At 40.6% G+C, this 26,086-nt stretch overlaps 1 protein-coding gene across 25 annotated transcripts in view; it reads left to right on the top strand.

Moving 5' to 3' along the window:
• The window catches only part of Trpm3 (transient receptor potential cation channel subfamily M member 3), an 804,706-nt gene that overhangs the window by 578,227 nt on the left and 200,393 nt on the right, over positions 1-26,086 (top strand). For 11 of the 25 annotated variants that reach the window (XM_041661183.1, XM_041661170.1, XM_041661168.1 and 8 more), the window contains exon 7: positions 7,109-7,183. The exons of the other annotated variants lie outside the window; for them this stretch is intronic. In XM_041661183.1, the coding sequence (XP_041517117.1) occupies positions 7,109-7,183 (75 nt within the window). The remainder of the gene's footprint in view (positions 1-7,108; positions 7,184-26,086) is intronic. 25 annotated transcript variants of the gene reach the window in all.

Below are 26,086 nucleotides of genomic sequence, written 5' to 3'. Positions count from 1 at the left end.
TGTGGTTGTATAAAAGCTAGTCTTTATTTGAAGAGACACACTGACTTGCCTAACAGGCAGAACCAGCCCATGATGTAAATCAAATAAGAATTTGCAATTCAGCAGCACTGGCTCCTAGCCTACTGCTTTAGATGTTTCAAGCCAGGTGATCCTCCTGCTCCAGGCTGGGAACTCTCCTGTCATAGCCTTTGGTGTCCAGAGAAATCCCACAGTTTACAGTTGTCAGCTAACATGAGGATGAGACAAAACCCAGAGAGGCAATTGCTTTACCTCTGAGGCCCTGGCAAGCTCACTCTTTAAATGACATTGCCCAGGGAACATTCTAATAAATCAGGATTCTGCCAGAATAGATATCAGATGTGAATAGGCAAAAATGCTAATTTTTATCTATAAATTACTTAGAATTATTCTAGAAGTTAGAGGCAAGGAAGGAAGTAACATAAATCTTGAGCGAATGAGTAATTCATGAAGCGAGAGCACCATGAGGTAATTTTTCTAAAAAATTTACAGTGTAGATCTGGCAAGTAGCATATATATTTCATATCCCTAGACTATAGACCATATATATATATATATATATATATATATATATATATATACACATATTCATATTTTCTATTATTAAACCATGGAGCCAAGTCTCCCCAAAGGGTTGACATCAATCAAGAACCTGTTGCATTCATCAATACACTTATCAACATAACTATCCCTGAGGGGTAGCAGTGCTAAGCAGTAGTGACCACTTAGGAGATGAAGGACAGTTAGTAACCTGCCCAGCTATATTATTACAAGAAATATGAAAACTACAAATGTCTGATTTTTTTTCCTAATTCTCTGAAGAATGACATTGGAATTTTGATGAAAACTGCATGGAATCTGTAGATTACTTTTTTCAATACAGCATTATTTTCATTTTGTTAACCTAGCCATTACAGAAATGTGGAAAGTTTTACCATCATCTGTATCTTCTTTAGATTCTTTTTGCAGTGTCTTGAAGTCCTTACTGCAGAGATCATTCACTGCCTTGGTTAGGTTTATTCCTAGGAAATTTCTTTTACTGTTATGAATAAGATAGAACTCTGAGTTTACCGTTGTTATATATGAGAGCTACTGACTTTTTTGCATTGATTTTGTATTTTGCAATCCATTTATTAGATCTAAGAGTTCTCTGATAGGGTATGCAGGCTCTTTTAAATACAAAACTGTGTTGTTTGCAAACAGGCATAGTTTGACTTCTTCCTTCCCTAGCTTTATCACTTTAGTGTCTTTCTCTTGTCTTTTTCCTCTGAGACTCGAAGTACTATATTGCATAAGAGAGGTCTGAGGGAGGGAATCTTTGTGGAGATGGAAGAGAAGGTGAGGCGGTGGGCTAACGGCTTATGTCAGTCTCCAGTCTGGCTTCTAACACTTGAATGATCCTGAAGTGAAAACGAGTCATTGTACAGAATAAAGCCTGGAGGGATAGGGTGCCGATGAAGCCATTAAAAGACTAATAAACATATGAATTGGTATGTCTGCTAATGAAAGTTATAAGAAAATATATGACTATAATTAATCTTCATAAGTAAGTTCATCAGGTTCCTTGTTTTAGAGATCATATACATGTCATTATCAATTTTACCCTAATTTTTCCTTTGATTTTTAATTTGCATTTTCAGTCCAACTTAAGTGCTAGATCTATGTGTAGATGTAATTTTTGTTCTAGCTTAGAGAGTGAGCAAATTCAGGGTGTGTGTGTGTGACACCTTGCACATTTAAGGAGGTCACAGCAAGAACTTTGAAAATAAACATTCTCTTTTCTCCCTTATACTCACAACAATTTCTTGGTTCCACTTCTGGCTGGGTATCTTTTCCCACTGTCATTTTATAAAATAGCTTGTGTTTTCCTTATCTAATAATTCTTGAGAGTCTGTGTTATAGATTTCAGAAAATTGGGGCTACCAAATTTTCAGATTAGGGATGTTTGATTGATGCCAAAAATTATTATTGTGACTTTTACATTCACACAAGATAGGGTTTTACAGAAAACAAATGCTTAGAAATTCCATTAGAAAAACAATTTCAAAAGACAGCCAAATGAAGACTATATTTACAGCTGTGACAATGAGCCAATTTCCATAATATGCAAAGTATTTATAAATCAAAAAGAAAAATGTATAACACCCTATTGGAAATTGAGCAAGACATATCCATAGGAAGGTCATGGGGAAGGAGATAAAGATTTAACATCATCCATCAATGAAAAAGTTATATCAATCAAATTGGCAAAATCAAAGCTCAAGGTAAACTTATGTCAATAAATACTACATAAATATGAACTGATAACATCTTTGTTATGTGTAAATGTGGAAACCTTACTTAGCGATGTTCTACCATCCCTTTAATGTGTACAAAACCTTTGAGTCTACAATTTCACTACTAGGAATTTATTCTGTATATATTTACTATAATATTGCTCACAGTAACAGAACAGAAATAACCTAACCATTACTCAATGATACAAAAAATTATAGAGACATGTAGTAAAACACTCAAATTATTATAGTGAAATAGTTCGGTTTGGGCTCATATAGAAAGGTATCTAGAGGTATCTTTTAAGATATCTAAAGTTAATCTTTAAAGTCTATTCTATAATTTAATTGTTTGTTTACTATAATTACATTTTGACATTTTATACTCATATGCTTATACAATAGCCCTAAGTATTCTAGGATACGTAGAATCATAGATAAATAATATTTACAGTGAACCAGGTAGAAGACAAAAGGCAGGAAATGATACCTCTACTTTTTGTTCTTAAGACTTCTTGATGTTTGTCTAAGTTTAATACTATGATGAAAAACCATGACCAAAGCAACTTGGAGAGGAAAATGTTTTTTTGGCTTTTGTTTCCATAACACTTGAAGGAAGTCAGGATAGGAACTCAAACAGAGCAGGAACCTGGAGACAGGAGCCGATGCAGAGGCCATGGAGGAGTGTTGCTTGCTGGCTTGCTCCCCATGGCTTACTCAGCCTGATTTCTTATAGAACCCAGGACCACCAGCACAGGGATGGTACCACCCACAGTGGACTGGGCCCTCCCCATCAATTATTAATTAAGAAAATGCCCTCCAGTGGGATCTCCTGGAGGCATTTTCTTAATTGAGGTTCCCTCTTTTCAGGTGACTCCAGCTTGTGTCAAGCTGGCATAAAACTAGCCAGCCTGGTGCTGAATTTTCCAGCAAAACAGAGACAATTTTTGCAAAAGAGTATATGAATAAGTCTTTGGATGTAGTTCCCCTATCCCTTTAACACAGGAGTTTGACATCTTCCTTCCCAGAATAATATATATATATATATATATATATATATATATATATATATATATCATGTTTTAAAATAGATATTATGTATAATTAAGGAGTACAAAGTAGAATTGTTAGACGCATCTGTAGTAAAACCATCTCACATAGTTCCCTGTCTCCTCCTTAGGATGGATAGCCATAACATACTCATTTGGCAAAAATCCTAACTCCAGCACACCACTGTCCACTGTAGTTCTCATGTTGTATGTTATTTTTATTTTTTTTGTGTTGGATATTTCTTTTTATTTTATTGAGAAAAGGAAAAAAGGTTTCAGCCAACTGTTGTATCCTTTAGCTCTCCTCTCCTTGTTCTCCTACCCCAGCTCTAGGGTGACCCCCATCATACCCAAACAGTAAATGGGAACCTGCATCACTACATTCAAAATATCTCTTCCCTGATCCATGCAGTCTTGGTTTTGTCTTAGGAATAAAGAATCAGCAAAGAATTCAGTCAGGAAACTGAAGGGAAGAGAGGCTGACTACAGACACAGGAACAATATTCTCGAGTCACATATAAAAGTTATATAAAAATTATGATACCAGTGTAACAAATTTCATGCTTGTATTTAATAATAACTAAAATCAGATCACACGCCATGTTTCTGCTTTGGATTTGTCAGATTACAGCACAGTCTAAACATGTTCCCAGTACTAAAGTATAAATAGATGTCCTGTGGCAGTGGGGAGACTGGAAGCACCCTCCATCTGTGTCCCTACCAAGAGGGGAATATGGCAGTCCAATAACTAGTCATTTCTCTTTCAACACACTCCTGAGTACCCCAACGTCCAGGTCCCTCTCTCCCCATAAAGTTGCAGTTCATTCAACAGCTGTTTCATGTTGAATAGTGCCCATATGCTCACCGTAGCAAGGTTCTCCAATATACTCTTTACCTCACTATAATTTTAAGGTATTTCCTATGCACGCAAAATATATATTGAATTTCTTCACTTTTTTAAAAATGTGGCAGAACCTCCTATGGTTTAAAATCAACAGCGATTGCACCATTCCATTTTCCCATGGCAATGCTTCTTTGGGACTTTTGCTCTACAAGTTTGCCTGAGTGCCTGCACTACAGAAAGCACTGTGGAGGCGGCAAGGTGCACAAGGCACAGTTTTGTGTTTGCAGAACTCAGTCTTCCAAAGAAGTCAACAAAACCTTGTGTTGATCGAGTCCTACTCTACATCATTTAGAGGGAATAGCTGATCTAATCTCTACAAGAGTTCTTCATCTGTTTTTTAGCAAGCAAACTAAAGCACAGAGGCCAAGGAATGGACTCCAGGTCAGGCTGCTACTAAGTGGCAGACCCAGGAAGGCTAGATCTGAGCCCACGCCTGTACCAGCCTGTTCTGAAGGGCTGGCTATGTGTGCAGAGGCTGCACTATAGAACAGCAAGTGCCCGTGCCCTTTGTGATGCAAAGTACAGTGGCAGTTCAGACAAAAACATTTCTGGATAGAATATTCATGCAGATGCCTGCCAAGCAAGATTTGACAGGCACAATGGGGCCAGTACACTTACATGCCACACAGGTAAAACGCTTTCAATAGGCAGACATTTAGTGCAGTACAGAGAGTTGAACCTTGTCTCATTTTTTTTTAAATTGTATCCTCTAATGGCACAGGGAAGTTTTCTGGGGCAAACATGAATGAGGACATATGACCTCAAGTTATATTTTAGAACATATAAATCGTTAAACCCATAAGGAGAGGCATGCATGTTTTACTCCTTCTTTTACTAACAGAGAGTCTTAGGGAAACACTAAAGTAGAATATAGAACCAGAACATAAATAATATAGTATGAGAGTGTGTGTGTATGTGTGGTGTGCACAGACATATAGATGATCTGTAAATCTCACCTACCTCACTACTTTCATTCTTTATATATAAAAGTCACTTGAGAAACCTTAAGGTTTTTTTTTTTTTTTTTGAATTCACAGTGAATTGACTTGACAGAGCTTCTGCCTGAACCTAAACTACACGCAGCCAGCCATTTCCTGCTCAGCAGCATGTTGCTATCTTAGTTTGAGGGATGGTCTCTGTTTGGTACAATGTCCTAGGAATTCAGAGGTCAAAAAAAAAAAAAAAAAAAAAAAAACACCTCTCTGTGCAATTCAGCAACATTCTCCAACACAGCACTTGTGGAATCAATCTTGTTTTGGTACAAAATCTCTAGTCTTTTGTTCCCCATCTTCTCATTCATCATCTCTCTACTGTGTCTTTGGGGCAGAGGGTTCAAGACATGATCAGCGCCTCCCTTTGCCTTGACACTCCAGTTTGTAACTATAGTCACACTCTTTTCCCTGCCCTTTAGCATAGCAGCCTTTGAGATTTTTCTTCATGAGACGTTTATATAGAGAGAGAAAGAATAGATTGAAAATACCAACCGGAGGGTCACTCTTCAGGAAAGATGTAACAAAGCCAGGTTTATTTAATTTTAATATATATTATGAATTGCTCAGTTTCATTCATAATACTTACACTAAATATCTGGAAGAGGGTGGGTGTAGTTGCCATCTTAGTAGCTTTGCTTATAGTATTAACAAGTGGTCTGATTGCTACACACAGTTGTTAGCTGAATTTGTGTCCTCAGAAACACACTAATTAAGGATGCACTGGGAAATGTAACATTGTTACTTTTGGATTGTTATTTTATGAACAGAGGAGAATCCAAAGGAAGCAACCCACGTCCGGGGGCTTCAGGGGATACTGCTTTATGGTTTTGTTCATGTGTTCACTGTTCTAACAACACGGTTTTATCTGCTTGTGGACCTGAGGAATGGCTCAATGATGACCCATGAAAAGGGGCCCAGTGCCTTTCACCAACCATCTGTCCCTTTCCAATATTCCCAGCAACTGCTACAACCTAAGGCTTCTCTAGAAGTCTAGGTCAGACCTAAGAAGCTGAGGTCTGGAATTCCTCTATATGTTGTTCTAGGGCAAGAGCCTCAGGAAGGCAAAGGCAGGCTGGCTCCCTTAGGCCAAGATTTGACAGCACATGCTGTTTGAGCCACCTAGCCAAAAACAGGCTAACTTAACCAGTGAGATCTCCCCAGACAGGATTTGCCATTGACTGTCTTTCCTGGGTGAGAGGGAGAAAAGCCAGCTCAGTAGGAAACCTGACATACTGAAGTGAGAGAAGGCATTAGAGACACAGACAACCCTCTGGCTAGCCAATGAAAGAGAAAGAGCAGAAGGAGAATCCTTAGTAAATAACATTGCTCGTGCTTAGTAACAAATCAAGAAGATTAGCATGTGACCAGCTAATGTAATTCATATGTAGCTAATGTTTGGCAATGGAACATAGTTCTTTAAAAAAAAAAACAAAAAAAACAAAAAAAAAACTAACAAAAAACGCAGAAATGTTTCTAAAAGCAAGAAAGAACATAGGCATGAATCTGCTTCTTGTCCTGTCCTGGAAGACACAGAACTGAAAGAGTCATAATTATCATTTTACCTGATACACCAGCCACCAGCACTGGGTTTCACCAATACTAAGATGTAATATGAGTGTAAAGCAATCTCTTCACCTCCCATAACTAATCCTGATGGGAACAGGACAAAAATATGTTTCCACCAGCAGAAGGCATGTTGATAGGAATCTGCTAGTGTTCAGTTTTGAGAAATCGTATGATACTTTGCCCAGCTCTGCGTGTGCAGGATAACACACACAGAGACTCACACAAATTGGGTGGTCTATCTGCTTTAATGAAATGTGTATCCGACCATTGGGTTGTAGAGATTTCAAAGCTTTTGTTTTTTGACAGGATGCCTGCCGTTTTTCTCTCTTGACTCCCGCTTGTTTTATTCATTTTGGGGTAGTTGCCAATTAGACCCAATTGGTAAGTATAATTAACAAGAACCTTGAATTTCCTCTTAAACCCCAAGCAAGAAAATTAACCTTAGAAGCTATCATTTCCTTAAAAATTCCTAACCACATCCTTCTCCTGACTACTGCTCATCTCTTCTAAGACATCCATCCCCACTGGGGCTTAGTGATTCCTTTTAACATGTCACCCTGAAGATGCCACCTAGGACAGCTTAGCAGCATTCTAAGGTATGAGTAAAAGGAAGGAAGCATTTACTCAAGTTCCCGAGACTATATAAGACATTGTCCTATGTACTGTCTCTCTTAATACTTGACCAATCCATCCAAGGTAGAAATTACATGACATTTTATAGTTATAAAATGATATCTCAGATAGGTTATACCTTTACTCTTATGCCCAGCTATTTGGGTACCTACATGTATACCTAGACTGCTGTCATTCCCAAATCTTTATTACCCTGTTCTTCGACATGGGAAACATTAGCTCACTTAAGAAGAGGCCCCTAAAATTTGTCTCCCTTTGAAAGCTTGAAAGCATTGTTTCATTCAGCACCTAGTTAAGGACTCACTGTGTCCAGGACTGGTTAATCATTGCTTTGAATGAGTCATCAATCAGGACTTAGGTGGGGAGAGATTTCCGGTCAGTGGCTAAGATGCTGGAGAAACAGCATGAGCAGGAAATAGAGAGGATGGCTAAGAGGGGGCAGGCAGATGCAGGCAAGCAAAGGAGCTCCTGACCGTGTACCATGGCTACAACAGTCCTTCTTCATGTGACTCGTGGACTTCCCTTTGTCATCCTATGCCTGAGAATATATGAAGGAGGCTGGGAAGGCAAAGGGACGTTCAATTGTCATCACTGGCATCTTTTTTGATCATTGCACCATCATCCAATGCATTAGGATAACCATAACATGAAATTTTCCATCACTGAGCCCTTAACTTTCCCACGATGGGGGTAACAACTCTGTACATCATAGAACCTTACCCAGGGAAGTTAAGAAGTGAGAAAGAGTGGATGAGACGCTCACATATTATCAACCCCAAGTTCAAACTCTAACTGGCAAAGGAAGCTGAGCTTCCTCTAAGCAGTCATATCATATCAAGGACATCCTAGCACCTTCTGTAGATGCTCTGGTCTGTTCAGACCAATCAAAAAGACTTTCTTCTGTCTCAGCCAAAGACCAAGACTGAGTACAGTTCTAAGTACCAAAGTCATGGGCAATTACTGGTATCTGTGATGACTCTGTCATTTTCCAAATGCTCTCAGTGGTCTAGGTTATTCAAAATTTCCTCTGCCTTTTAGAGGACCTTTTCGCTAAGGGATAATTTGTGTGGTGGTGGTGGTGGGGGGGGGGGGCGTGGTGAAACAACAGTAATCTCAGCCTGACTTCTCTCTATTTGGCAAAATGACTTGGCACAAGTTGGTTATATAAAACATTAGCCATCCTAGCTAATTAAACGCCACTTTAAAAATCAAAACAATGAAGTCAAAACAACTTTGGAGAATAGAAGAAATTTTAAGGAAAATGATTTCTTGGTGTTTGCCTATCTTGCCCATCTGACCCTTTCCTAATCAAGCTAGAATCTTTCTCTTTTTGAGAAAAGAAACATTTTCACTTTTGACTTACTTATTTGGGGATGGGATCATTCTTTTAAAAACTTTGACCAAGTAATCCACCCAGCATCCAAATGGGATCCCCTGGTCACTTCTCCACGAAGAAAAGAATGGTGAGAAATCTTTATAGATTAGGAAGACTTTAAGTTGGAAATAATTGATATTTTTGTTTTCAAAATCAGTCAAATTTACTTCTTATGGCCAGTTAAAGTAGATTATTTTCATGATAACAGGACCTGCCTGGTGGGACCTGGTCCCTTTCATATTTCATTGATGAGTGAAGGACCCTCCATATTATTCCGGTTTCTTTCCTAGCTTCTTTTTCCCATAATGCCACATGGACATTTTAATCCACTCATTCCAAGATGCTTACAGTTTTCTTGAAATATTATACACTATTGAGTATGATTTGTCTCTCTTTGAAACCTGCTGGAATCCAGTCCTCTCCTGTTACTGACGGCAACATTCTTTTCATCTCTCCACCTAACAATTTACCTTCCATCCACGCATTTCCCTTCCTTGATGAGCCTTGTGGACCCAACTCCTCACATCGTCCACATCCACACTTTACTCTCTGAAACTCTGTGGTAGCCCTTCTTCCTCATTAGTGATGGTGTGCCCATTTCCCTGCTCAACCACCTATCGCCTGTAAGCTCTGCGACTGTAGAAAGCAGAGCCCGTGTCTTAAGCATTTAATCATCCTGAGAACTGAGTACAAACAGCCGCCCGGTAGATCACTGTTGTAAAGGGAGATGCTTTTTCCTAGCCTTGTTTTCAGCTTTGGTTTCCAGCCTGACTTGGAGTGGAGTACGAGGCTTTAGACAATATAGTCCAGAAAGGAAAAGACCAATGAGGTAGTGACATGGTAGAGAGACTCAAGGAAGAAAACTGAACAGGAAGGTGTATAGGCTCAATCACCATGACCACCATGGCTCGTACAGAAGAACATTCAGTCTGGGAAATTTTAGTGTGTTCCTATTCCATAGCATTATTGTTAACTATTTCCAACTAATGCATTAAGAAGGCAAAAAAAAAAAATTCCATTATCCAATGTCATCATAGCTTCAGTATTTCTGTTTGTACAGAAAAAGAAGTATTATTGATTTCTCCTCACTGTGCCAAAGTCACCACCTAATCTTTGGACCAGATCAGGATCAATTCATTTGGTGGCAATGCAAGGCAAACGTTAGAAAGTTAGAGAAACGGAGAATAAATGAGAGGACTTGTGCTGACTGGGTGCTTTTCTGCCATCATCATCAACTCACAGTTAGATGGATTTAGAGAAGAGATGGTATCTTATTCCCGGGGAGTATCAAAAGAACATTAATTTAGACTCTCATTTGCTGAAGACGGTTAGAGCTGAAGAATTCAGCACAACCCCTCCAACGCTCCTTTTGAGGATTGTTAATAATTTGTTTAATCCACACAAAATGTTGTTTGGAACATTTCAAGCTCCTGAAACAAACGGATGTGAAAAGCATCGTGCAGTTCATATACTTCTGAAGAATAAAAGAAGGGTCCTGGGCGTCGCTGATGAAGCTAGCATTGTTTTAACAATAAAAAGCATGTCTTAACCTTAAACTCTCAGCTCATTAACCCCTAAAAAAAGTGAGGAAATTAAGAGATTTCATGCCTGAATAATAGCCAAACAGGCAAGCAGCAGATTTTCCCCTTCTCTTTTGGCACCCCTGGCTGAGATAAAACAGCACTCTTCCCGGCACTGAACAGGCTGTTCCTGTTCCACACTGGAGGCCAGATTTCCAAGTTCGGCAAAGGTCTACATGCCACAACCCAGCAGGCAAACACTCAAGTCCTACAACACAGGCAAGGGAATGCAGGACCCTAACAAGCCTTGGCGGTGTCGCTGGGTCCACATGGGGAGCTGTGGGCAATTCCTGCTCCAAAGAAGCAGAGTGAAAAAAAAAATTGGCATGCCTATGCCAAAACGGGGAGAGGGAGGGCTGAAGAGTCAGCTTTCCGGGTCATCAAACAAATCGGAGCTGAGCCCTGCCTCATTAGCGGCGGAGGCGCATTTCTTCCACCCAGAGGGAGAACACAGGAAGTGTGCACCGTCTGTCTGTGCTGCACAGTAGGGTTTGTTGTGAAATCCTGGGGGAGGCTGTGAAGCAAGCAGCAACTGAGCACAGCACGCCTGCTTGAAAAGTCGAGGCAGCCGTTCCCTACACCCTTGTTTTCCAGCCTCAGAACCTGGCCCGTTGGAACACAGCATTTGTTTTGCCCTGTCGATTTTTATGCTCCCATTAGTCAAATCCGAAGAACTGTTGCAGTATAAATTGTTGTTCACAAACTTAGATTCCTGGGAAATGCCACAATAACATTTTCCTTAATTATAATAAATTCCGACATCCTCCTCCATGTACTTTTGTTTAAGTTCAAACTGGCCATCCATATTAGTCTCCACACCAGCCCTAACCCTGTGATAGTTTCGTATCACTGTAAGAAGCACTTGAGCTGGACATGGTGATACACATCTGCACTTCTAGGTCTTTCTGGAAAGACCAAGACAGCAGGATCTCAGTACTAATGACAGCCCAATATACAGAGTAAGACCCCATTTCAGAGACACAACAAAACAGAGAAAATCAACTTCAAAGTCACCTAATTTTGAATACCTGGTCCCTGAGTGATGAGCTGTGTTGCTTTGGGCCCCGTGGTGAGGCAGTACATCAATTGTACGAGTCATGATCAAGCAAAACCGCTCATCTCATGACTAGGAAGTGAGAGAAAGAGAAGATCAGGCTCCCACAATCCCTTTCAAGGGCAAGCCTGCAAAGATCTAAAGAGCTCCTAGCAGGTCCTACTTCTTATTTCCCATGTCCCACTTAGTGCCTTTCTTGGAGGCCAAGTCTTTAACACACGCACTTAGGGGAATCACAGCCATAGCACCCCCACACGCCCCCTGACTTAGGGGACCCACAGCCGTAGCAACCCCACATGCTCCCTGACTTAGGGGACTCACAGCCATAGCACCCCCACACGCCCCCTGACTTAGGGGAATCACAGCTGTAGCACCCTCACACACCCCCTGACATGCACTCTCTTATTCACAGACAACTTAGAAAATCGGGGAGGGGCTCTCAACTTCCCTCACTCAAGGTCACCCATGATGCTGAAATTGTCCACATCTGTTCCCTCACTCCAAAGCAGGCAACTCTGGCACTCCCATGCCAAATAACATCTGCGGCTAATCCCATAATTTTAGATAGAGGCATAGGGAACCCATAAAGAGGCTGTGGAAATTGAAAAAATGAGAGAATATAAAATGGGCTAGGACAGCCCTAATACCAGATATCAGCTAAATTAAAAAAAAAATAGTACAAAAGATGGAGAGCAGCTACTAAGCCGAGAGCAATCCAGGGTGGTAGACGGACAGAAGTCAGGCAAGGAAGACATTTCCATCAGCAGGATGGCCCCTGGGCTCATGTTGCTCACAGCCAAGTAAGAAGACCTGAGAACCAAACCAGGGAATTGAATCTCTTATCCTAGTTCTAGTATTAGATGCTTCCTTTCCGTACCACCTGGTCACACTTGTCCCTGTCAAAGACCCTCCCCTTTCTCTTACCCTCTTCAGGGCAGGAGTTTGGTTTTTCACAAAAGCCATCTAGATAGCTTGTCTTCAAGTCATTTTGCTTTTAGCAGCTCTAGTGAGCAACACGAACCTGCCATGAAAGTGGGGGAAAAGGCATCCGGATGACTCCTTGTGAAATGAGCAGAGGGAAAAACAAACGGGAACCAAAATCTAACTCAGAAATCCACAAATTCTCTTAAGTCATAAAAACATGTTAGTAAGCATTTTCTTTACCTATAAAAGCAAACCACCAAGAAGGAAATGCAGGTACACATGAGAAATTTCACTAGTACGGTGAAACGCCTTCTGGGATCGTGAAAAGGATTCTTACACTGTTTCAAGCAGCCAGGTCTAGGAGCTGAATTGTTAGGGAATTCCTCCGCCAGTGAAAGCAGTTTGCCACTGGTACAACGGAAGGTGCATCAACACTGGGCTTACACATCCACGTTCCCAACTTGGTCATTTCCCATTGGACACTCAAGGTGAATGAACTAACAGATTTTTTCCTCCTCTGAATTTCTTTAGCACATTATCTAGGCCCATGGGTGAGCAAACTGTAGCCCAGAAACCAAATCCAGCATACCATCTATTTCTGCAAATAGGGATTTACTACAGCATACATGCTATTCTAAATAAAATATCCCTAGATTGCTCTGTGTCACAATCACAAAGCAGAGTCCTTTAGCAGAGTCCATCTGGCCTGCAGAGCTAAAAACACTCGCCTGTCTGGCCCTTTAAGGAAGAAGTCTGCTGGTGGCTACTCCTTTAGGGAGGCTCCTGGGAACCCTGTGGGTGGCTCCAGTCTCACCCCAGGAACTTTTCCTTTTCTTGCTTGAGTGGAGCACAGTTTAGACGTCAGCTGTTTTTGGTTTGTTTTGCTGCCTCCCCCTGCAGCTTAGGCTAAACCACTGGCTCTCAGTGGGGTTCCCCAGAACAATAGCTCCTGCAGCATCACCCGGAAGCTGCCCTGAAACACCTATTCTCACTGACTGGAAATTCTCAGGGATGGGCCAGGCTATGCTTGCAAGCTGTGACCTCCACGGGTGATTCCGATGGGTCTAAAATAAGAGCCTCCATCCTAGCCCAGACACTGGCGTGAGATTTCCACACATCCTTTCTACGGATCCTTCTCAACTGCGCGAATGACTTTTGTACATGAGCAGTGCGACTTTTAAGGCAAACCTTAAAGGACCACGTTCTTACTTAATAATCTTAAGAGAGCCCTCTTTTAGATAATAAGGTCGTGAGTTATTATTGCAGCCACCCAGATTTTTGGTGCCAGCAGCTACAAAAGGCCATTTCACACAGACATACAGAATAAGATAATAGGATTAAATACTCCCATGATTGAGGGCTCAGAGAACCTGCTGCATACCTCTGGGCCATAGCTGTCTCCCAGCTTCTCATCATCCTGCCAAATGAGTTTAAACGAGGGTGCGGTGCAGCATTCATCTCCAGAAGAGACGTAGCAGGGATTTATCCCTGGCACCACCAAGGATTTGCTAGACCATGAGAAAAGTTTTGAACTGATATCTTCCCACTAAGAGACTGACACGGGTGCCTCTGTATTATTGCTCTGTTCCTTTGCTTAAAGATCCAGTCCTTCTCTAGAGCCTCATCTCTCCTCGTGCAGACAGGGGAACAGCTCTGACAATGAATAGCTGCGTTTAGAAGAAGCAGAAAACTGAACCCACGAAACAGGGCCCTCAACCCCGAACAAACCCGGGGCCTCCTTTAAACACCCCAGAATTGCTGGCTACTTTTAAGAACTGCCAGAGATGACCTTGAGATCGTAAGTCTGGCAGAGCTACTGAACGTGGTGGTTTGTCCAGAATTAAGCTGTTTGGGTTTCTAGTTGAAATACTGAAGTCATTATCAATAAGGCCACCTACGCATACTTGTAAATGTGTTCTGATTGAATGGTAAAGGAAACAATTTCCTTAGCGTGAGACAACACTTCACCACAACCCCGCGGTTCACAAGCAGCCTTGTTTTGACCCATTTGTAATCACCTTCTTTAAAAACCACATGACCTTTAGAAAAGAAAAAAAAAATACTATTCCCCGCATGGAGGAGAAAATCTTGATCACCTCTACGGTGATATGGCGAGTTGTACTTAGCATATACATAAACTAAATCCTCACACTCTAACTGGTATCACCCATTTTGTGATATTGTGTATTTATTTTTATTTATTCCTACTTAGTTCAAAATAACACACATTTATTCTCAGTGTTGCTCCTCTAGTACACTTGCTCACGAGAAGACTTGTGAAATGTAGACAGCAGAAAACAAGGGGGAAATAGAGCTCCTAGCCCCAACATGAAACACTACCACTGCTACCATATAACTATTTAGTGAGCATTTGCCCAGAGCACAAACTCTGGGAACAGCCTTACCTTATTTGACATTTCATCTGTGCTACTCTGCAGTTATGAATTGGGTTGAGTTGCTCAACCTGCTCCTTGACTCAGTTTCCTCATCTCTAGAATGGGGCTAATGGTTATCTCTCAGATAGAGTTGTTGTAAGGATTAAATAAATTAATATATGTAGAACTTTTAGAATAGGGACTGTGCATCCTGAACACTGTATTCACTATGACTTTCCTCTTCTACTGCCAACTCCTGTTACTAAATCCTGTTACCAGGAATCCTGCTTAACACTAAGCATTTATTAAACTCTTTCCATCCAAAAAAAAAAAAAAAAAAAAACCACATGACCATCATTGGCTTGTGAAGAGCTGTGATGACATCAAGAAAAACAAATCTTATGCAAGGAAAATTGTGGGTTTTTTCCGCTTAAAAATAGATTTACACTCCCAATGTAGAACCAGAGGCTCGGGTTGTCTCGGTGCTGTTGCAGAGTAGATTCTGGAGCTGAAGTTGTATTGTAGCTCACAGTGTTAGAGCTGGAAGCCCACCACACCACACCCCACCCTTGACAGGGACCACACTGATAGTCGGGCACCACAGCCAGGCAGATGGAGAAGAGAATGCCAATTTCGTTGATTCCACTGTTGGAGATACTGAGGTAATTGAGGGGGAATCAGTTTCCACAACAGGCACCTTTACCTAGGTAGCTGACTGGCATTCACCGCCTGAGGAAAAATAGGGAAACGGCTGAAAACACTCATCAAAGGAAACTCAGAAACTAGCCCTCACAGTCAAGAGGCTGACCATAGAGCCAGGCATGATGGTGCACTTCTGTAATTCCAGAAGCCAAGAGCCTGAGGCAAGAGAATCGTGAATTTGAAGTCATTCTCATCCACCCAGTAAGAACTTATCCTAAGCAAGGAAACAGACAGGGTGATCGGGGTGGAACACTAGAGCAATGGGGATGGACTCCCTGAACATGGAAACATGAAGCCAGGAAAACAGTTTCCTGCAATATAATATAGTCTCATAACTTCTCCTGAAGGTTCATCAAAGACTGCGGGGACTGGAGATAACTTATGGATGTACAGATAGCCATATAAAAACAATTATCTAATTTCGTGCTTTGGGTCCAAAATTAAACCCACAATTGGGGATCCAAAATGATCCAAATAATAATTGACCCAAGATAACCAATGCCTTTTCCCTTAGTCTTGTGTCTAACAATGAAAGTCTGCTATTTTAGTTGTTTTGATGTCTTGTTGGTGAAGGTCATCCCTAGCCTACCGCTAAAACATATCAATCAGCTCAGTGGGAAGAAATTTGGCTTCAATTTCAGTCACATAGCCTCTATTCATTTCAACCAAAGGAAATAATAGCTTCATAGGCATCCCTCTAGCAAGGAGAAGAATGTAAACCTTTGCTTACATCTTTCTCCCCAGTGGCCGAGATGCTTTGTCCTCATGACTAGGTCCAATCCTGAGAAACAGCACAGCCTCCACTTAAAAGTGCAGACAGTATTCTGTCTCTAAACATCAGAGCTTTTCCAATGTAATCCAGGTGGACAGCTACAGTCGGAGACCCGCCCACTGATCTCTGACCACTGCCTAAACCCTGTTGTAAAGATCTGGAAAAGGATGCCATAGAACCACCTAAATGGCTACCATATGCACTTTCAGCAGGATGCCTCAGTAGTGTTGATGTGTGTAATAGACTCTTTGCAACTCTTGATGTGTTCCTGTCCCTTCATCTGTATTGTCCCGAGGTGTTATGCATTTTAGTTTTGTTTTCTGTTTCAAGCACTTGTTTGAACCATCTTCTGGGCATGAAGCATTTGGGAGCCAATGTGTTGAGATGAGGGAATTACTGTCAAGGAGCTTACAGTGTAGTGGGGGAAAACAACTTCCATTAAACCAAGGCAGAGTAACTACCCAAAGACAATTTTTTGGTGAGCAATGGGACCACAAAGGCATAGAAAATTAATACTGCCTAAGGGGTTGGGTATGGCTTAAGACCTGATAACACTTGTACCAGGCTTTGACAATTGAAATGGAGGGGGGCAGAGGGGGCAAAATAAAGTGTCCCTCTTCTTTATCCAAGTTCCAAACAATATTAAGAAATAAAAGTAGTTAGGGTATAGAATCCAAAATACCACTTGTATTGCTTATAGGGGAAAGTGGGAGAACATGACTTTAGGACCATTGACTGAATAAGCTGGATGAATCCCAGAGTTGAGCAGAATCCAACACCGTGCTGCACCCCTCACATTATACCTACCTCCTGGGCAGGGCATCTGGAGGACCTGGGGGAGCCCCACTCCACCCCATCCCACCTCTGCTCCGTGCAGGCAAGAGGGAGGAAAAAGTATTGGGCTTGGCTGACCAAACTTTCTTTTTAAATTTACCAGGGGGAGAGAAAAGTCCATGGAATACCTCCTCCTGGAGACAGTTGGAGAGAGAGAAAGAGAGAGAGAGAGAGAGAGAGAGAGAGAGAGAGAGAGAGAGAGAAATCCTTCTCTGAAGTCTAGGGTGGCTAAAGGAGGAGCTTAAAAATAATCCTACCTGGAGGACCCTGAGGATGCTGTATGAGAACACAGAGAGAAAAACCTAGAAAGATGAAGATGAAGCCATGATCTGAGTCTGGGAGAAGATGAGCCTTCATATCACAGAGAAGGATTTCAGATTTTTCCTATAAGCCGTGAAACCACACTAGATTTTCAAAGAAAGATAATAGCTGTGGATAACGGCTAACTGCTACATAGACTCATAGAACGGCCTGAAAGTTACCAAAGGGGCCTTCAATAATCCACAGGAAAACCAGGGAACATACACATGGGGTATTTGCATTTCTGATTTGGGGGCAATGGAAATCATCTCTCAGTTAACTGAGGACAAATTGCTCATGTTGTAAAAATCTTTAAAAAATGTCTGGGGGGGGGAAGTACATTTTCACTACAATCATCAGGACAGAACCGGAGCAGAAGCGGGGTGGGGGGGGCCCTGAGGAGGCAGAGGCAGGTGAGTTCAAGGCCAGCCGTGGCTATGGAGTGAGTTCTAGGACAGGCTCCAAAGCTGCACAGAGAAACCCAGTCTCAAAAAACAATAACAATAATGAAAACAAAATCATTTTGCCTTCCTGCTTTTCTGTGTCCCAAACGTTAGTGGTCAACCACTACATAAAGATTTCTGTGTGACATGATTGAATTACTAAGGTACATCTGCCAGGTAGAAAAAAGAGATGCTGGGATACATAAACAAGGAAATAAAATTTCAAGAGTCACGAGCGGGGGGGGGGGGCATGAGAACCTTCCTCTTTAGAATGTTATGGCTGACTGAAAAAAATTATAGAGCATAGTCATAAAGGAGACTTCTTTTTTAACTATAAAAGAACAGAGCAAAATGTTTAATTCTGCCTCCTAGTGAAGGGGAAGATGTTTAAGAAGACTTATCTTTGAACTCGGAAACAGAAAGAGGTGGAGGGCAGGAAAACACTCCTTGAAGGAAGTACTCTTGGAAATAATTGCATTCTCTTATAACAGATGCAAAGCAAAACATATGTACAATTTGAGGATGATCAGTTAATACACATTGGCAGTAACACCTCGCCCATCTCCATCACCTCTTTCTGCATGACAGGCCAGGTCCTTCCCTGGGTTCACAGCCCACAGTTGCTGTAACTGCTGTTCTTTATTCATTTTGCCACAAAGCACAGGCGCTTGCATGGGCTGTATATTTGGATCCCAGGACATTGGGAGAAAAGTGTTGGCAAAATATTTTAAAGTAAAATGAGTTCCGAACTTCTCCAGTTACCCCACATCTGAGAAGGCAAGGTCAGTCTTTTGATGTGGGTTTTGAACAGTGCAGAGATGAAGATTATAGCTTTGTTTGGATGAGTTTTCTTGTTGTCTTAGATCAATTACGTTAAAACATTCAGTCTTCAAACAATGACCCCAAAGAAAACAATGTTGGATTTCCCCTTTTGGAAAGTAATATCCACTTTATAGCCCATGGGACTAGGTGTCCCTTTCTATTGAAATTACCCACAGTGATTCTACTTGCATAGGAGCACACTGACATTAATAGCAGCATATTTCAATCAGAGCTGTCTGGCCATAAGGGAATAACTTTTCCCATTAAGTCAAAAGCTAAGTGAGTTTGAAAGCATATAAAATACTTGGATTTGGTTTATTGGTTTTATTATTTAGTATTTGCATCTTTTTAACACACTCAAAAGACTTAATAAACTGATTGAGGCACCAAGAAAAATAGAGAACTAGGAAAAAAATAATTTAATTTTAAAGGCCATCTACCTCAAACCAGGAGGTTTTGGGTTTTGGATGCAACATAAATGCATGTGGTTTTAGCATATTGTTGGTCTGCTCTGGAAACTAGGCACATTTTCAGGGAGGCATGTTTCCCAGTACTTTACTGTCAGAACATGTGTTTGACTTACATAGATAAATTGCATTCATTTCTTCTATCTTCATGAATCATGTATATATTTAAAGAAGAAACCTTTTATAAGCTTAATAAATATAAATAAGCATCTTTATATTTGTGTTTATTTAACCAGAAAGCTCTTAGTGAGTGCCAAGTTCTGTTTTAAGAGACTTTATAAATAATAACTCCTTAATCAATCTGATGATCTCACAAATTAGGGATCTACTCTTTGTGCTACATACTGTGCAAAATAGCTTAATATGGTTTTAGTACATCTATGTCCATCAAGTTGCCTTCTAAGACAATGAGGTGGAGCTAACATGCTTTATGAAGTCTAGCCATGCGGACAGGGGGTCTAGCAGTGGCAGTCGGGGCAGGGATACACTAGAAACAGAGATACTTTCTGAGGACCAGTGAAGGAAATGGGAATGCATGGAAAGGCAAGCTGGATAGAGAGTAAGGCTATCCATCATGGAACTGGGAAGAAGGAGGTAACAATTTCTGCCCAGGTCTAGACAGGGTCCCTCAGAGTTGAGGAAAAAGAGTCATCCCAGTGTGAGTCAAGTGGGACTTCCAGGGTGTAAAATAAAAATGGCACCCATGTGAAGCCACATCCTCCCAGGAAAGTCACTGAAGTCAAAGGAAGACCCAAGCCTGGAGAGACTTTGCTATGCCCTGAGCAGCATGTTATGATGGGTTTAGACTTGGGCCCCACTCTCTAAGGGGTCACTAAGGCTATCAGAATAGGGGATCCTAGCCTTAAACTTAGACTAACACAGGTGGTGTTTTTAGACTACTGCAGAGAGATGGGCTGAATCTCCCTCTCCCTTTTGTTCTTAGGGTACACATGGCTGACTCCTCTTTTTCAGTGAGAGGGGTCCATCAGCAAACCATGACCATTCCATGGGCTCCCCACTAATCATCACTTGTGCCTCAGCACGAAGCCCCCACCTGACACCAGCAGAGCCAAGAGCTCCACAGCCATCATTGACCTCTGTTTTCCTTACAACTCTACCTCAAACGAAAATCCCACAATTCTACCCCAAATTCCTCTTCCAAAAAGAATTTCCAAGTACAAGAATATTCTCCCTCTTAGGTTTCTATGCTTAGAAATGCCCCCACCCCCAAGACTCTTCAGAGTAGTTAAAGATGGATAAAGACAGCCATAGAGTATTTTATAGCAATAAACAGGATGGAGAGAAAGAGATATGTCTATAGGAAGGGTCGGCAAACTATTCCCCACTTGAATTCTACTTAATCATATACCCACCATCCCTTCCTCAGTTACACTTGGGCTATGTGATCTTTCCTCTCCATGGTCCCTTTGCATCCATCAGAGACACTGTCAATCAAGGCTTCACTCTCTGGGTGAGCATGCTTTCACAGCCCACCTGCCAATCATTTGCCCCAGACACTAATTCCAGGATGGTAGCCCTGGCCTGACACAGGTCTAGCATCCAATTGCTCTTAAGGGATTCAGACAAGACCTCCTCCACAGTGCTCTATACAGAGTGATTACCCCAATAAGAACATTTCCAGTGGACCTTCTTCAGAACTTAAGCTGACTGACCAGATTTCCCGTCTACCCTACTCTTTAAGTCTCTCCATCAGTCTATCCTTTGGCCTCTGATTGCTAAGTGGAAACAACAGAATAAGAAGACCATACCTAAATAAAATGCACTCCAGGAGGGGCTAGGATAGGATTCCTAGGCAAATATTTGAGGCATAAATAATGCCCCAAATAAGTCTGTGCAGCAGCAGGAAAACAAATAGAAACTGAATTTGCCATATTAATAGATTTTATGGTCTCCATCTGAAGGATAAGAAATGCTTTGCTTTGTTAGTTTTAGGGTTTTTTTTAAAAAATCACAGTCTGAGAAAGGCAGTTCCTTCAATCTAAGCCCTCTATTTTTGGATCTTGAGAAGCTCTTATCTCTAACCAAATCAGAAATGTCACATATCAAGATAAAAATCTATGAAATGTTTATTCTGGTGGACTTATCGTAACTTGAACATGCACATGTCCATAGAGGGACTGGGTTAAGTTAAAATTGAACACAGGGATTCTTACAGTCCAGCAATGGCAGAAAAGGATGTTGACAAAAATCATTCCATTTTAACACTTCTCCGTAGTGGGTTGGGCACGTGGGATCTGGATAGTCCCAACCTCAAGGACAGACCATGGGCATCTCTCAAGGAGTTTCTTCCTACTAAAAACCCATAAATAATTTGACTGTTCACTAGTTTATGTGGCATTTTATGTTTCCACAAACACCAGCACATCAATTTTAGTGTAGAATTGTTTGAAGAAAAACACATGTTGTAATAACAGAACATGGACGAGATTGATCTGTATCGGATTGTTCATTCATCAGCTGGGCATTTCATCACAAGTCACTAAACCCACCTGGCCAGATTGCACCTTCCCAAGTGAGGCCTTACACATTTGTAGATACACTGTCTTGAATGGACTACACATACCACTTCTAAAAACCAAGGCAATATCGAAAGCCTCTGCTTCCATAGAGAACCTGAGAGACACTTCTGGAAACGAGATGCATTTTTCTCTTAGGACATTGCTCAGTGTTTTCTGTGCTCCCTCTTCTTTGAAACACCTCTGAGATCCCTAATGTCTCATTCGGAAGGAAGTTTTACTGCAGCGCCATCTTTATACACAGCATTTCCATAACTGTATCTGAATACTTACCTATCCATGACAGAGAAACTTGCAAGAAGTATCTTGAAGCTAGAGAGAAAAAGATTAGATTTTTGTTAGTTAGACACAACCAATCAACAGCTGTGTGTGTTTGTGTGTGTGGATGTGAGTGTGTACACCCATGCACCACAACATGCATGTGGAGGCCAGAGGGCAACTTTTGGGATTTAGTTCTCTCTCTTTTCACCATGTGTGTTCCTGAAAGCAAATGTGCCCACTGATCCATCTCATTGGCTTGATTATAGCTTTACCTAATTTTCTTAAATCCACTTCACACTTGCAGACCACAGAAGATAGGTAGTATCTAGTTACAAGTACTTAGAATCTAATCTGAAAAAAAAAGCTATGGTACTGTTTAACTTTCATCACTACAATAATTGTTAATGCTTCTCAAATGTGTGGGAGATTCTGTTTGAAACATGCAATAATCTAGGAGGTTACTTGGTTTTGCTGGCCACTCATATAAATATAGGAGACGATGACCATGTGTTTATCGGCAGAATAAACTGCTGAATTAGAGCCCAGGGTATTTGAGTTAGTGGGTGGGTGAAGCCTTTTAATTATAATTGGTATTATGCAAATTTAAATCTGTGCAACATGAAGCATATTGATAAATTCTGACAATATGCAGTATTTCAAAACACAGAAATTCTCGCTCCAAGCAAACTTTTAAATCACTAAGAATTGCATATTCCCAGAGCTGACAAAGCCAAAAGTTAACTACGTCAATGCTATTGCCAGTCTTCGCTTGGGTTCTCACCAGTGGCAGAACTGGTCTTGAACTGGCCACTCTCTTTAGGAAGTCATCTCATACAAGGAGCAGGAATCTCCTTTCTGAATGATACAGACTATAATCTCGTAAGCTTGGCCTGTGGTCATTGAGACTTAGGTCAAGGTCAGTCTTGTCTGTTTGACCTTCATGGAAATATAAACCACCTTTCAACAGAAAATAAATGACTCTGTAGACTCCTAAGTACTTTAAATTCTATCTGATCATCTTGACATAAAACCAGAGTAGTAGTGTGAACTAAGTCATCTAGGTAAATCAGCCATTTCTGTTCAACACACCAAGTGCTTCTATAATTACCTTAACTGATTATACCATATAGATTCATGCCAGAGAGATGGGGAAGGGGATAGACAGGTAGAAAGAGAAGCTTTTTTTTAAGGGGATAGAAGGATGGCTAATTTAAGATCACTTGGCTACTCTTCCCGAGGACCTGGGTTTGGTTCCCTGCACCCACATGACAGTCACAAACATCTGGAACTCCAGTCCCAGAGGATCCAGTGCTCGTTTCTGGCCTCTGTAGACACCAGGCGCACATGTGCTACACAGACTCCCAGACAGGCAAGACTTATCCATGCACACAAAATAACAAAAATAAAATAGAAAAATAATGAGTTGGCATTTTAAGTCTTCCTGCCACCTACGTCCTGAACAATGCCTAACTCAACTCAATCTTAATTTATCCCAACATAAATACTCCCCATGGGGGTAAGGAATGCCCCCATTTCTGAATGGCATATCAGCCACACAAAAATTTTGACAGAAGTCAAATATGTTAGGCTGTGCAGAGAGAACTGGGACTCTAAATGTAATGAAAGAGCCCAGGTAAACTGGGCCCTGCTGAACTCATGTCCATTCCCTGAGCTCATATTTTTGTTACATGTGACAAAATCCTAAGGCTGAAGTGTGCGGCAGGCGTGTTACACATCTTCTTGTTCAAGCAACTTATGTTCTAGTAGAAATCTCTTAAGGACCACTCCAAGGCTTCAGATACAGAAGAACTTGTCAGATGATTGTGCTCAGCTAAGGAATTAAACTACTTTCTCCCCAAACCAAAAGAATAATAGTCCAGAGATCTTCAATAATCTACATAATCTTTTCCCTAAGAAATAGTTTATTTTTTTCCATTATAAATCTGAGTAACTTTTGGGAGAGGGACTGGGAGGCAAACAGCCAACAGTTTCTGCTGAGCAAGACATAGTTTTGCAAGCATCTTTAAAGGAACTTAAACTAATTTCTGACAGATATAAAGAAAAAGCAGTGAGTTGAGTAAATCTAGGTCAACTACAGATAAAAGGGATTTCCAGAATGTTTCCTTTCTGTCACTAATAAAAATGTACTATGCTTGACTTGTAAAAAGCCATTTCATTCTATGTGGCAACAGCCTACAGTTTGTAATCTGTTAATTTTTCTAGAGATTTTCCTAAATGTGTTATGCTCAAAATGTGGTTAAGAAAATAAAATGTGGGTGGAAAAAAATTAAAGAATGAGAGAAAGAGCGGATGGAATAAGAGAAGGGATGTGTTCTACAGTGTTTTACTGGGGAAGGTTTAGCCAATCAACATGAAAGAGCAATAAAATGGAATATAATTTCCTCAGATGTAGAATTTAGCTTGAAAAGCCATCAAAGAACTTGTCTCAGTGGGGATCATAAAATAGCAAGCTAATGCATGAATGTTTCAATGTGGCTAAATAAAGTTCTTTATGTACATATTCATTGATGAGCTTCAGGGATCCTAGAACCCCAGGAATTTGCCTAAAAACATCTTTGCCTCTGTCCAGACATGCACTTCCTTTGTAGAGCAAGAGTTTTTCACGTTCTCCACATCTCTCAGGTATTCTCTAAAGCATGCTCCATCAACAGACTAACACTCACAGCTTAGCTCTTGACATAATATTTAATATACTTTCCCCCTCTCAGGTTCAAAACCAATGTGCACGTGTGTGCATCCAGAAAAAAAAAAAGGCTTAATATTGCCAGATCTTGGCAAGTTCTGTTTGTGTTAAGCATAACAATTGTCTCTGCCATAAGAAATTAAAGTAAAAAATAAAATTTTTATTTTAAGTATTAAGCATTTTTTTAACCACTGGGTAAACTTCATGTTTTGTCACCAAAGAAAAGGGAGTTTGGGGTATAGATATATAGAATGTTTATAAAAAGGGAGACAAATATTTTGCTCTGTCCATTTTTTCTAGCACTGAACTTAATTGAATTATTCGATTACCAAGTTCATTACAAACATAGGAAATCTTACCATCCTGAGCATATTTCTGTTTCTTTAGAGATTATAACACTGATATATTGACAACTATGTTTTCAGGAAATAATTGAAATGTATTACCTACCCTGAAATTAGTCCATAAAAACTGATCCCTTGCATTTTGGACCTTTCCTTTAAGATTAAAATCAAATTGCAAAAAAAATCTAACCTCTATAACATAGAGTTGATAAGACCCTGTGAGACTGGTGCACTCAGATTTTAGAAAGAAAACAAGTCATATTAGCCCAGTAAAATCTCCTACCAATAGAGCGAAAACTAAATCCCAAGTCGTTGCTTGTCACTGGGAAGTAGTTTTTTGATACAAGATAAATTGTCAGCAAAAGGACAACCAGAAAACACAGATGACCAAAGTTTGATTTTATTTTTGTTTTGTTTTATGTAAATTCATATTTACAGAGGTAGCGCAAAATTTCAATTATGTCTTTTGTAAGAGCGCTTTTGGGTACATCGTAAAACCAGCTCATTTTTATGCTGTTTAGTTTAACCCATGTACTATCAAATTGAACAAAGTACATTATTCAGTGACAGCTCATGATACTTAAAATGTCACTATAAAATAAATTGAATCTGTCCTCATGGTTTCTCTCGTGGACATTGGTTTTCAATGCTTCTCTTTAGCGTGCTAGGTTGAATCACACATACAATGCTTACATTACAGAAATTGTTACATGAAAATTACAGGGTTTTGTGGCTTGATATAAATCTTAAATGCATTGGGATATACCTTTGAATCCCCTTAATTCAACTGAATGCAACAGATGTGTAGTGAGTATCATCACACACGTGGCACTTTATGCAGAAACCCATGTATCCAAAATGGTGACCTTTTATGATGCTGGTGTTGCTGGGAGCTGCCGGTCAGACAATCAGCTGTGCTTAGAACACATAGACCCATATTGCAGCCTGAATGAGATCCAACAAGGCCCTGCTGACTTTTTTTTTTTTAATGAAAAGAGCTATTTAAACATTTCTTTGGTAACCAGGAAGTTGGAAATTTCTAACTTCCAATTTTTTACACAGAAAACTGAACTGCTAGATAGATAAGACACTTCTAACAATCAGAATGTGGCTTCCATCATTTTGACAAACGACCCAGTCTTTCTCTGTGAGTCACT

This window comes from Microtus oregoni, unplaced genomic scaffold, assembly GCF_018167655.1.
Source record: "Microtus oregoni isolate MIOR12 unplaced genomic scaffold, Mior012 000012F_ref0000307, whole genome shotgun sequence".
In the NCBI taxonomy this organism is placed as follows: Eukaryota; Metazoa; Chordata; class Mammalia; order Rodentia; family Cricetidae; genus Microtus; species Microtus oregoni.
Note: the sequence above shows the minus strand (reverse complement) of the source record. Positions and strands in the feature narration are given on the sequence as shown.